Genomic DNA, 12,891 nt, shown 5'->3' on the forward strand with positions numbered 1-12,891 from the left:
GCTGTAGCCATACAGCCAGTTAAAATGGGTTTAATGTTAACACAAAATAAAAGTAAACATGTAATAGTAGCACCTAAAACTACGGAAGAGGATTAGGGCCACTGGGGAAAAAAAGGAAAGAATTCTGACTTTAATCTCAGAATTCTGAGATTAAAGTCAGAATTCTGAGAAAAAAGTCAGAATTGTTTTTTTTTTTTCCAGTGGCCCTAATCCTCTTCCGTATAAAACAATTAAAAGCTTTACTTCATTAAATACGGTTAAAACTTTAAAATTGTATGATTGTACGTGGGGGACAGGATAAGCGCTGTGGGGAACCTGTTAAACACAAATCAACATATGACACACGTTTAAAAGGGACGGCAACTCACCCTGAACCCCAACCGGACAAAACACTATAAAAAATAAAATATTCAGTGCCGTCTCCACTCAAGCTCACCACGGTGCATGCAAAAATCGGAAAGAAAAAAACGATTAGTTTTCCATGCAGCGCCTTCACTGTCTGCAACAATATATATATAAAAAGGGTAAACCACTCTAAAATACAATAAATACATGAGGTGCCTACTGAGACAGTAAAATAAAACACATAAACAAAACAACAATATCGACAGCCGTCAAAATAAGCTTCAGCTCTTCCCTGTCAAAGTACATCAGTCTAAAACAAATTAAAATACATTGATGTATCGGGACCTCAGCCCGGCAGCCAGAAATCCACCCAGGCAAAGCAGCTTGGCACAAGTTCAAGTCCACACCCTAAGTATTGGCCTGTGGTGGTGGAGTTCACTACACATTTCTCCACAGGAGTAACTGTGGAAGGCTAGAAGTCTGTAGAGCTCCGGAACCCACATGACTACCAGTTGTCAGGTTTAATAAAAATTTCCACTGTTAGTCATGGATTGGCCTCCCTACAGCCCAGCATTATTGAAGGAGTGCGGCATCATCTTGACAGAGAGAAAAACAACATTGAAAGAAGAGCTTTGAATAATCTTCAAGAAGCCTGGAGAACTATTCCTGAGGACTAGTAAAAAAAAAAAAAAATTACAAGAAATCTTAACTAGACTCTGTTGAAAAATAAAAGTGGTCATAACAAATATTGACTTTCAAGCTGTTTAGCATTGTACAAACTCTTTTGTTTTTGCTTTTTGTCGAGGATCGCTAATTGGCAGGAAGGAGATGGACCCAAAATGCATGCACAGTATAAACAAGACTTAATCTCAAAAAGCAGCTTTAATGATGAGCTCTTACAAAATAACTGCAGGTTACAAACAAAGAATCCAACACAATGAAACTTCTACAAAACACACAGAACAAGGAGAAGCACAGACATGAGGGAGCATGGGACAACGGACAAGTGGAAAATGAGACAAAAACACACCATATAACAAGGGAAGAGGACACAGGTGGGAGGACGGCTAAACACAGACCATGAGAGTAGGAAGGTAGAACTAAATACAAAGCACACATAACAAACCTATCGTCAAACTAAAGCAGTCAAGGAACTAAAGGCACAAAACACGGCTTCTATTCGTTAGACTGAGTTTGTCCTATTTTGATTTCCAGCTGTCAGTCACAGCTGGTTCCATGGAAAGGCAGGTAAACAGACACACACGCAAACATAGAAACACGCGTGCGCGCACACACGCGCGTACAAAAACAGGATTTTACGGTTGCATATGTGGGTGTGGAAAGAAGGCTGGGCTTGCTGACTGAAGTCAGTCCTTACTCACTCTGAGCTGACTGCAGTGAACAAAGGTCATGCGCTACTTCTTTTTATTGGTACGTAGCAATTACTTTTGTATTCCTTTGACTTTTCCTTTGTCAGACATGCTAATTATGTGCGCAAATACTGCGTGCCCTAATGGATCTCTTCATCTGTCGTATCACATGGCTACGAAAGGCAAAATTCTTGAAAACGTTTTCTGAAATTGCCTAAAATGGAGTTAATGTTTTGTTTTCAGCGATACAAATCTGGGACTTCCTTTTGAACAGGTTCATTTCTCTTATCACGCTATACTCGGAAAGCCTTTGCATATCTGCAGAAATGCGTGTGTGCGCACCTTATCAAAACTGGTTTACCAACTATGCATCAGTGAGCTTTTAAGAAGTTCATTACCCCAGACGCATAAATTATAACTTCACCGTAAGCCCATCCCCTAACATTCCTGCTTTGACTGACTGTTTGCCCTCCAGGTTTATTGTTTATCAGGTGCTAGAAGCTCAGAGCTGCTGAGCCGTCACAGGAGGGAATGGACTACTGACTCGTTTGAGCTTGAGGAGGGTTATCCAGGGCCATTCCCATATGAGTTGGGCAAGGTGAGAAATTTAACCGGAAAGTGTCCATTTCCAAATTTCATAAACTGAAAGACTTTAAAATGACAGAAAAAAACAAACTTTTATGTATAGGTTTTTACGTTTCAAATGTACTTTTTGTGGAATATAAATGCACAGTGAATTTAATTTTAAGGTGAACTTTTTTAATGTAGCTACCAAAAAACTAATACTAATAATGCAAAAATAATCAGTTAATTGATTAAAGCTGATTTAACACCTGCATTCCTTTGATACTTGCACGTTTCTTTATTTAACCATGCCCAGGTTCATAGCAATAAAATCATTTAAAATCACAAAACGGACGTTTACGTATGCAAACATTTGCTGTTGTGTTGTAGGTGAATATTGATAGGCAAAATCGACTAACCTTCCAACTCTATGGAGAAGGGGTGGATGAGGTGCCGATGGGAGTCATCTCCATTGACAAAGAGTCTGGCATGTTGTACGTCCACAAGGCTGTGGACTATGAGGAGTGGCAAAAACTTGAGGTTAGAATCAACACTCGCTAAACGCCAACATGTAGTGATCCCACAGTCTTTCTGTTCATGTACAAATTATTCATAGTGACAGTGAACACCTGTTATTGTGGAGTAGTTACTATTAATGAGAGTGCATATTAAGCATGCTCATGCTTATTGTCAACCAACAGTTTTTACACTTTACGTTTCTGTCAGCATATTGTCAGAAGCTTTACCTGATTTCATACTAGAAATGTCAAATTTTGTTACTTTGGTTGCATAAAAAAGGCTGAAAAAAAATCTTTAAAAATTATTTTAACTTCTTGTCACAGAACTTTACCACTTAATGATAATCTTTCCATGTCATAGATCACAATATTTACTATTTATTTTCTATTGTAACTAAGTCTTCATGGTATCATTTGATGTCTAGCTAATATGTGAGGCCAGAAAGATGGACGTGTCAACTGACACCAGACAGGTTACCAGGTTACGACTTGAGATTTTCATAAAGGACATCAATGACAACCCACCACGCTTTGAGAATACTCTGTATGAGACTACTGTTGATCAGGAAAACACACAAGGTAAAAAAAAATAATAATAATAATATATATGTACATATAATTATTTGATCCCCGCTAGTTCTGTAAGTTGGCTCACTTACAAATGAATACATTTTTTTTATCATAGTTTCATTTTAATGGTGAGAGACAGAATGGCACGTCGTTTTTTTTACTGCTTCCATTGCTGAACAATTGCATCACCACTTGTTACCATCTCAACAAGGTGTCGGGGACATGAATGGGCTTGTAGTCCATTCCAGCCCACCTCCATGGGGCAAGAGTGGACTACAAGCCCATTCTTGTCTCGATATCCTTTGACAGCTCTTTGGTCTTGCCTGTGGTGGTGGAGAGGTTGGAATGAAAGAAAATGACTCTGAGGATAGGTGTACTTCATATACATAGCAGGCTGAGATTAGGAGGATCTGTAATTGATTGATTGATTGGAATCTGTGTGCCTACAACTTTTAATGTGATGTGTTTTTTCTGGATTTTTGGTAGATATTCTGTCTCTTTCCACTAAAATAAAACTACATTAGAAATGAAAAGAGGCTCTTCATTTCTAATGTAGTGAGCAAAGTTAAATTAGCAGCAGGGGATCAAATAATTATTTCCCCCACTGTGTCTGTGTGAGTCATGTCTGTGTGTTTATCTATCTAGCCCTGTGTGTGTGTGTGTGTGTCTGTGTGTGTGTGCTTCTTCCTTTGAATTGAATTAAACACTGAGTATTACATATGCTCCTTAACTGTTTATTTCCCGACAGGCTCCAATCTTTTGAAAGTGCACGCTACTGACATAGACGAGAGCGGAACACTAAACTCAACCTTCCACTATGAAATCAAATCTGTGTCTCCAATTGTTAGAGACACTGAAGTCTTCGTTGATGAGTCTGGATACATTTCATTCAAAGGATGTTTAAATCATGAGGTAAGAGACTCTTTTGTTGATATGTCAGGAGCACGAAACATTTTAAAGATGAGTAAGGAGAACGATTTGGCTAGTTCTTTACTTGAGTAAGTAAAACTTACGGAGCTATTTATGCAGATGCGCATGCTCACTTTGAGCAGCAACAGATTCTTTGCAAATATCACAAAGGTTACAAATGTTTCCTTATTATAAAAAAAACCCATTCGTGTAATACAAAAAAACACCCGTAAGCTTTGTGCATAATGGTCTAACTACTGTAGGAGCCACTGTCTAGGATACACTATGATCTATGTATCCTATGAATACATTGTTATGCTATTAGCCTATTAATGTAAAACTCTCCATTTGCTTTTGTTAAGGTGGCTGAGAAGTTTACATTAACGGTGGAGGCCAAAGACCACGGTGAAGTAGTCAGCCTGTCCAGTTCAACCACTGTTGTAATTCATGTACGGGATGGCAACAACCACCTTCCAGTCATCAGCGGTCAAACGGTAGGCAGTCAGTTGGTGTTGCAAACTCCAAACAGCACCAGTTTCAGGAGTTTCACACCTGTAACCTGATACCTATGTGTAGTGTATACAGAATAGAAGGCAAGACACCCTGGTGGTTCGTCAAACATAAATATAAACTCATATTTATACTGCATTCACAATGAGTTTACGTTTTAAAGGTGCAGTCAGTAATTTTTTATGTTTTATAATAGAAAAAAATGATATTATTCTCATTAATATATAGATTATTGTCTATTTATGCCAAATTAATACTTTCTCATAAACTCATATTTAATCCATTAAAATGCATAGAAGCAGATTTGCTTATTGTGAAAGCTGTGAAAGCTCACTCAGTTTCCCTCTAATAAACAGTTTGAGTGCATTTTCACATCATATGAGACTTTATTCATTAAGTGTCAGAGTACAAGTTACATTCACTTTAAAGAAAGTTTCACTAACGCTGCTAACAGTAGCTAATGAATGCTAATAGCATCACTTAGCGACAGAAAACACCAGCGTATCTGAACATTTCACCTCAGCCTGGCTGTCATTGGACAGAAGAGAGCTTCTCTTCTCACTAACTCATATGGAACTCTTACCCAACATCGACATCTAAGCTAAACTGTGAACTCACAGCCTTCCACAGATATGGAAAAACTCTGGGGTGTATTCAGATCTGCTCCAAAGGGAAGGAGAAAGTTGCTGGACTAAATTTAATGATTATGGACTTGAATTGGGAAGGATAATAAAACAGAACTTAAGTGACTGCAATCTACTAACATCAAGCAATCACAGTTTTACACAGTATTACTTTAATAAAATTGTGTAGTTGGCTTGCTCCAGACTTTACATAACCACCAAATCATTATTTTATAAAATCATATCTGCTTGTGAATAGACCACACTGACTCTATAATTGCATAAATTATAACAGACACATAAGAAAAAATGTATACTTAAAATTGTGTATTAGCAATGGGAAATTCTTCTACAGGTTTATACACTCTGTATTCAAACTACAGGGCGCTGGTAAAGTGAAGGAGCTTGAGACTGGGGTCTCTCCTCTGAGGCTGCACGTGACAGACAAAGACACCCACCAAACCTCTGCATGGAGAGCCAGGTACACCATACATGGTGACGAGAGAGAGAACTTCAAGATACTAACAGACTTAGAGACTAATGATGGGATCCTGACAGTAGTTGAAGTAAGTGGTGTTTGACTGCATGCTATACATTACAATGACACCCACAGCTTTTTAAAAAATTTATTATCCTCTTATATAATGATGCTGACAATATTTTTTGAATTTCACAAATTTTTTTTTACTGATTTTGCAACTCTGTTGTATAATTTCAGCCTTTAGACTTTGAGAATGGGGCGCAGAGGGAGCTGCTGATCTCAGTGGAAAACGAGGCACCGTATTACTCCTGTGAAGTAAAAGAGAGGACGCCCTCAGGCCTCTGGAAAGTTGACACCATTAAAGGCCATGATCCCTCTGGTGCAGCTGAACCTCAGTCTGTGAAAGTCACCATTGATGTGGAGGATGCCAATGACCCTCCTAAATTCAGCATGACGGTGAAAGAGGTCGTGGTGATGGAGAACGTACCCGCTGGAACCTGGGTGGATAAAGTGACAGCTGTGGATCCTGACTCCAGTTATTCCAAAGAGTTTGTGTAAGCGATTTATTTGATTAAACATTTCTGAACGTTGATCTGAAGCTGTTCAGTTCTGTCTAAGTGCACTGAATCTGTCCACAGGTACAAGGTAGGAAATGATCCTGCTGGCTGGGTGACTGTGGATCCCCTCACAGGAAACATCACAATGATAAAGACGCCCGACAGAGAATCTCCACACGTTGTTAACGGCACCTACACCATCTTAGTGTATGCAGTTGACAAAGGTAAACACACACTCTGACTTTTAAAAAACAAACAAAACAAATCTAAATAACAGCTTTTTTTTTTGTACTACATTTCTTGCATCTTGGACAGGTATACCACCAATGACAGGAACAGCTACACTACATATCCATGTGTGGGACCAGAATGACAATGTGCCACAGCTAACAGTGGACAGCCTGGATGTGTGTGTGTCTGATGCCCCCACAACCACCAACATCGAGGCCTTTGACCCAGATGAAGCCCCTTATGGAGGGCCTTTCACTTTTGAACTGTTGGGAAATGTTGAAGGAAAATGGAGACTGAATCCTGGTTATGGTAGAAACATCCTTCATGTATTTAGTGACATATTACAGAAAAACAAGCACAAAAGCCAGAACTCCTAAAGTATCCTATCATTTCCTGATCTTTTCTTCAAGGTTACACAGCTGGTCTGGTGAAGGAGCCCGGTGTGTCCTATGGTCAACACACAATTCATCTAAAGATCTCCGACATGCAGGGAGCATTTAAAGTTTACAACCTCAGTGTGACTGCATGTGGCTGCACTTTGACACCAAACTGTCGAATTCGCCAGAAATCTGAAATAAACATTGGCCCTTATGCTTTATGCATAATAATTTGTTCACTCTTACTACTTCTGTGTAAGAAACACACCGTTTACTTTAGTGTAGGAGAACTGTGATATGTGTGGTAACATCTCTAAGAACCCAGTATAAGTTTTATTTTACTCTTTGACAGTTCTGCTGCTGCTGGCTCTCAGCATCTCGTCCAAAAGAGAGTTTATCACTATGGAGCCTGAAGATTGTTCAGGAGGAATCCTCCTCCAATCAAACACTGAGGCACCAGGAGACAACTGCGAGGTCACTGTTTAGAAACATTTGCATCCATGCCAATGACCCATTTTAAGGGAAATATCATTAAACCATTTCTCTTTCTTTAGATTCCTGTCACTATTATGGAAGAACCAGTTTGTATGGAGCAATATAATCAATCTAATTTCCATATTCCACTGAATGGGATGAGAAATGGGAGATATTCAGCAAGGGTGGGTATGAATGAAGTTCAGACTTTTGGCAGTTTTCGGAGTTTACGCTCACAAGCTAGGGTAGGTCATTCTTCCATGGAGCATGTACTTTTGTAAAAGCATCTCAGAATCCTCTATAGATCACCTCCTGCTCTTGTCATCCTTTTGAACAGGATTTTACACAGAGGTCCATCCACCCACGCTTTGGGGATTTCAGAAGAGAAAGCCAATACAGCCAATACAGCTACACTGGGAACCAGGTTGTACACACCCACAGAAGATTGAGGATGACTTACAAATGGATCTTAAAATAATAACTATATATTTTTGTTCTTTAAATCTCAGTCAAACTGGAATTCTCCAATAACCACTGGCTTTGACAGCAGCCATCAGGTAGAACACCAGAGATTTGTGTTTGTAATCTTTCACTTTGAAATCAGAGATAAAGAAATGTGAACCTTTTGTGTGCAGTTTGAAGACATGAGCAATATGAACGTCCTCCAAACACAAACCGTGAGCTGTGCTACGGAGTCTAATGACATGCAGGTTCATCAGGTTGGTAGTCTCTTAAGTATGTCACATCTCCTATGCTGCATTATTTAAAAAAAAAATTAATAAAAATGTATGAGCATGTACCATTAAAAAACAAATCACTTCAGGCATATTTGTATTTACTTTTGACATGTTCCGCTTTTTACAAAAGCTAACCTCTCTGCGGGAGAAAGAAGGGGACTTGCTAGACGATGAGCTTCACATCTATTCAGAGCTAGACTCAGACACCATCCCAGAGCTGGAGGCAATCAGTATTTCTGAAGAGGGCTCATTTCAGGACACACTGGAAGATCTGGGTCCAAAGTTTCACCAACTGGCTTCTATATGCATGACAGCCAAGGACTCACAACCTAAGGTAGGTCATTCTTCCATGGAGCATGCACTTTTGTAAATGCATCCCTCAAAGTGTGAACAGATTCCTCTATAGATCACCTCCTGGTCTTGTCACCCTTTCCCAACAGGAAATCCACTCACCATGTGAGAATTTAAGAAGAGAAAGCCTGTCCTACCAACACAGCTACCCTCAGAACCAGGTTGTACACACCCATAGAAGATCAAGGATGTCTTACAAATGGATCTTAAAATATTAAATGGTTTCTTTTTCAAATTTCAGTCAGACGGGAATTCTCCAATAACCACTGGCTATGACAGCAGCCATCAGGTAGAACACCAGAGATTTGTGTTTGTAATCTTTTACTTTGAAATCAGAGATGAAGAAATGTGTGAACTTTCTTTATGCAGTTTGATGATATGGGCAACATGAACGTCCTCCAATCACAAAACATGAGCTGTGCTACGGAGTCCATTGAACTCATGCCAGTTCGTCAGGTTGGTAGTCTTTAGTCCATTATGCTGCATTATTTAAAAATAAAAATAATCACTGCTGGCACATTTGCATGTGCCACCTTTTACAGAAGACAACCTCACTCCCAGAGAAAAAAGGGGACTTCGACAGAGACCTTCACATCGACGCACAGGAGGGGGACTCCGATGCCATCTCAGAGCTGAATAGGATCAGTATTTCTGAAGGTGGTTCATATCAGGACACACTGGAAGATCTGGGCCCAAAGTGCCACCAACTCACTTCTATTTGCAGCCCAACACAACGACAGGACTCAAGATATTACGACATGTAGTAAACATTTCTGCTCCAAGTGTGAGGAAGAACATTCAATTCCTATATTCTATTAGGAGGAGAGACTAAAGGGTTTGTGGCGACAACTTCTGCAGGAGAAATGCTACAAGAGAGCCATATTGTTAATCACATATTTATTACTGTGCCACATGCGTCTTCAGTTTTTATATCAAACTGGGGAAAAAAGAAACCAAACCCAAAACAAGCAAAAGCCAAAACAAACCACAAAAGTACAGTTGTCCATTTTGACAAACCTGTCTTCAGAACCCATTTGGATTACATTTGAACAGCCAAGTATGTGTAACTTTATACAAACACAAAAAAAAAAAAAAAAAAAAAAAAAAAAAAACACAAATTCCACATTGCATGTTTCAAACTAAGTAACAATATTGCTTTTTTTTTTTTTTTTTTTAAGTGCACAGTTGCTGGATTAAAAGAAACTGCTCTCCCATTTCATGTAAGGATCCAAAATACAAATTTGCATTTGGGATAAACAAAAAACAAAACAAAAATCTTCACCGAGTGCTGTTGCAGAGGTTTGAACTCAAGGAGGTTCCTCTTAAACAAGTCAAAAACTACAGTATGTACAACAGTTTAACAAAAGGAAATCCTTCACACTCTGCCACTACCAACTTTTGGAAGCGCTCGCTGCTCAGTGGCGTTCAGCCCTCTGCGTCCACGCCCCCTGAATCCTCTGCCTCTCAGGAAGCGACCAGGAACTCCAAATGTTTCTATGTTCAACTTTTTCTCCTCAGCCCAGGTGGTCCTCCTAAAACGCACAGTTTTTTGTAGGGTGGGAGTAAGTATATTACAGAGCTTCACAAAACAAATATTACAAATAAACTGTTTAGGTCACCTGGGCTTGAGGTCTGATGAGACGTTATCAAAGAAACACTTGGCTTTGTCATAGTACTTATCTCTGAGAGGCTCCTCCTCCTGTTCAGGAGGGCTATCCTGGGTCTCCCAAGACTCCTTATCAACTGCAAAATACATGTATATACTCAGCTCAGTTTCTGTCACCTCAAATAAAACTGAATTGATTGGTGATCTTTAAAACATACCAACATTTTGCTTCGTAAGATCTTTAAACTGAGCATTTGCACTTTCAAAATCAAAATCTGACTCAAATGCCAAAGTTGAAGCCTTTGTGTTTTTCACTATTAGTTGGCCTCTGCTTCTGTTCCTGGACCTACGGCTGCCTGCAAATAAGCATTTAGAGGGGAAGGGGAAATTTAAAAAAAACAAAACAAACAAAACAAACAAACACACACCCGTTAAAACTGGTTCTCAAACCAGTTCATCTAGTATGAGACATTTCATTTTGTAATTTAATGCTTCCAGGCAGATGGGCAAAATTTGGTTTTATAAATATAATTGCAGTTAATTTTCATGCAGAAAGAGTCAAGCAAACCTACTGCCATTCAGGAATTAGCAGCTCACAATGCACATTTTAAATGTGGATACCTTGTCTCTGCCTTAGTTTCTGGTTTCCTGTATTTTGGCCTTCAGCTGAGGCAGCACTTGGCTGAGATGGTGCCTGTCCTAAAATGATATATGATAATCTTTCTTTTTATCGTGGTGGACTTAAAAGCAGTGCAATGAAGTCAACTGATGTTAAAGTAAATGTTCACTGTTAAAGTCCACTTACTGGTGGGTATATTCTCTTTTTGAACCTGGGCACCAGCCTGTCCAGACCGCTGAACTGGACGCACCAGCGGTTTGTTCTGTGGCTGGGTTGTAGTCTTTCCCTTTTTCTGTGCAGCACTGACCAAAGGCATGGTCTGGACAGCCTGTTCAACCATAGGGGCTCTTCTGGCTTGGCCTGAAAGTCCTAGAATTGAGAGGGCACAAAGAAGCCTAGTGGTGCAAGACCATTTTCCATGCTGGAAACCCAGATTTACACAAACATAAATATATAACAAATCCTCTGTTATATTGAGAAGAACTCTGTACCTAGTCCCAGTGCTGCACTGTACTGCTGGTTGAGTAGAGAGCTAGCAGCCAGCTGATTGTAGGTGGGCATCATGTCTCTGTAAGGACTCCAGCGTGGGTGATACATTGCAGAGGAGCTGCCAATTGATGACTGATCCCACAACAATAAAGACAAAAATGAACTTTTGCAAAACTTTCTATCAATTTCAAATAAATCTACAGTGAGGAAAAAATTAAGTTGAATCTCCTTCACCTACTCACCTGAACAATAGCCGGGTCCCGAGGAAGTCCATGGTGTGGTTTTGGTGGCTCAGACACAGTAATATCTTTTATGTCACTGCCCCTGAAGATTATGAATTCATAAACTTCATCTTTGGGTGGCACTGGTCTAACTGTGTGCCGGTCTTCAGTGCCGTAAGATTTAACTGGGAAAATATATGTTGAAGTGACATAAAGCAAGTCAGCTGTTTTTTAAACTGCAGCAAATTTTGTTTAAGACTTAACTGAGAAACACAGCCTCGAGCCACATCTTGTAAAGCATCAACCTACCTTTTGCTAAAGCAACTGTGGACCTGTCTGTGTCCACAGAAGACAAAATGCCCTCATAACGAATCTGTGCCTTGGATATTAAACTTATTTTACTGCCAATGTAAGGAGTTCCTCCGGCACTCATGCTTGCAGTAAAAATATGCTTTCAGCTCAAACTTCACCTACGGAGTGAGAAGCCACGCCACACACACCTTAACTAATCCACAGTGTGCATGATGGAAAGCACCTGTGCACTTTATAAGATTGGCAGGGCTGCACCTCTTTGCGGCTGTGTGTAAAACGGGGGTAGTTTCTTTACTCAGTCGGCATACACCGCTAGTTACAAAAGCAAGAGCGTGGAGTTAAACTAAGTAAAACTGGAAGCGGGCTTGCTGGTGTTAAACGCTAAGCCCAAACAGATCTGAGGTGTCCACTAACAAACTCACCAGCAGCTAGTGGTTAAAAATTTGTTTTGCTGTCGTTATGGTATAGGACAGGATCGTTTAACTTCAATAAACATACACATCAGGGGTAGGGGAACTCCAGGCCTTGAGGGCCAGTGTCCTGCAGGTTTTAGCTATCACCCTGGGTCAACAAACCTGAATCAAATGATTAGTTCATTACCAGGCCTCTGGAGAACTTCCAAGACATGCTGATAAGGTAATTTAGCCATTTAAATCAGCTGTGTTGAATCAAGGACACATCTAAAACCTGCAGGACACCGGCCCTTGAGGCCTGGAGTTCCCAACCCCTGATATACATACTAATATATACCAGCTTACTGGCCACTTTGATAGGTACATCTGTTCAACTAATTTCATGGCTGCACCCTAATGAATTTAGGCATGTAAACATGGTCAAAATGACCTACTGATGTTCAAGTGGCTTTGAACGTAGCATGGTTGGTGGTGCTGGAGTGTGGCCTGATCTGGGATTTTCCCTCACAACTATCTCCAGGATTTACAGGGAATGGTCTGCAAAGAGAAAATAGCCAGTTGGTGGCAGTCCTCTGAGAAAAAACAAAAAGGAAGAAACCAAAAAACGCCTTGGT

General features: G+C 40.0%; 2 protein-coding genes across 5 annotated transcripts; one reads left to right on the forward strand and one right to left on the reverse strand.

Moving 5' to 3' along the window:
• The first annotated feature begins 1,673 nt into the window (after positions 1-1,673).
• On the forward strand, positions 1,674-9,575 carry LOC309706497 (cadherin-like protein 26). 2 transcript variants are annotated; one of them, XM_082533080.1, is made up of 21 exons: positions 1,674-1,776; positions 2,191-2,313; positions 2,670-2,819; positions 3,223-3,376; positions 4,116-4,279; positions 4,639-4,770; positions 5,793-5,975; positions 6,128-6,444; positions 6,529-6,671; positions 6,763-6,987; positions 7,089-7,310; positions 7,408-7,529; positions 7,610-7,774; positions 7,867-7,953; positions 8,039-8,086; positions 8,165-8,248; positions 8,397-8,600; positions 8,707-8,778; positions 8,859-8,906; positions 8,987-9,073; positions 9,160-9,575. In XM_082533080.1, exons 1-21 carry the CDS (start codon positions 1,756-1,758, stop codon positions 9,379-9,381), a joined length of 2,973 nt encoding a protein of 990 aa, XP_082389206.1. In that variant the 5' UTR covers positions 1,674-1,755; the 3' UTR covers positions 9,382-9,575. The 2 variants fall into 2 exon arrangements, with proteins under 2 accessions (XP_082389206.1, XP_082389207.1); XM_082533081.1 differs by having other exon boundaries at positions 7,610-7,714.
• On the reverse strand, positions 9,500-12,393 carry LOC309706500 (protein LSM14 homolog B-B-like). 3 transcript variants are annotated; one of them, XM_082533087.1, is made up of 8 exons: positions 11,862-12,393; positions 11,574-11,737; positions 11,334-11,463; positions 11,029-11,211; positions 10,845-10,922; positions 10,442-10,579; positions 10,237-10,360; positions 9,500-10,149 (listed from the first exon to the last, which is right to left on the reverse strand). In XM_082533087.1, the coding sequence occupies exons 1-8, from the start codon at positions 11,983-11,985 to the stop codon at positions 9,993-9,995; spliced, it is 1,098 nt and encodes a 365-aa protein (XP_082389213.1). In that variant the 5' UTR covers positions 11,986-12,393; the 3' UTR covers positions 9,500-9,992. The 3 variants fall into 3 exon arrangements, with proteins under 3 accessions (XP_082389213.1, XP_082389215.1, XP_082389214.1); XM_082533089.1 differs by having other exon boundaries at positions 9,997-10,149; positions 10,446-10,579; XM_082533088.1 differs by having other exon boundaries at positions 10,032-10,360; positions 10,446-10,579.
• Between the last annotated feature and the right edge of the window lie 498 nt (positions 12,394-12,891).

Source organism: Aulonocara stuartgranti (assembly GCF_965226115.1).
Source record: "Aulonocara stuartgranti genome assembly, chromosome: 5".
In the NCBI taxonomy this organism is placed as follows: Eukaryota; Metazoa; Chordata; class Actinopteri; order Cichliformes; family Cichlidae; genus Aulonocara; species Aulonocara stuartgranti.

Coding starts and splice junctions, on each gene's coding strand:
- LOC309706500 (XM_082533087.1), bottom strand. CDS start 11,985: ATGAGTGCCGGAGGAACTCCTTACATTGGCAGTAAAATAAGTTTAATA. Junction 11,212..11,333: donor CAGTGCAGCACTGGGACTAG/GTACAGAGTTCT, acceptor TCTCAATTCTAG/GACTTTCAGGCCAAGCCAGA. Junction 10,580..10,844: donor GAAACTAAGGCAGAGACAAG/GTATCCACATTT, acceptor GCTTATTTGCAG/GCAGCCGTAGGTCCAGGAAC.
- LOC309706497 (XM_082533080.1), top strand. CDS start 1,756: ATGCGCTACTTCTTTTTATTG. Junction 5,976..6,127: donor GGATCCTGACAGTAGTTGAA/GTAAGTGGTGTT, acceptor GTATAATTTCAG/CCTTTAGACTTTGAGAATGG. Junction 6,672..6,762: donor AGTGTATGCAGTTGACAAAG/GTAAACACACAC, acceptor CATCTTGGACAG/GTATACCACCAATGACAGGA.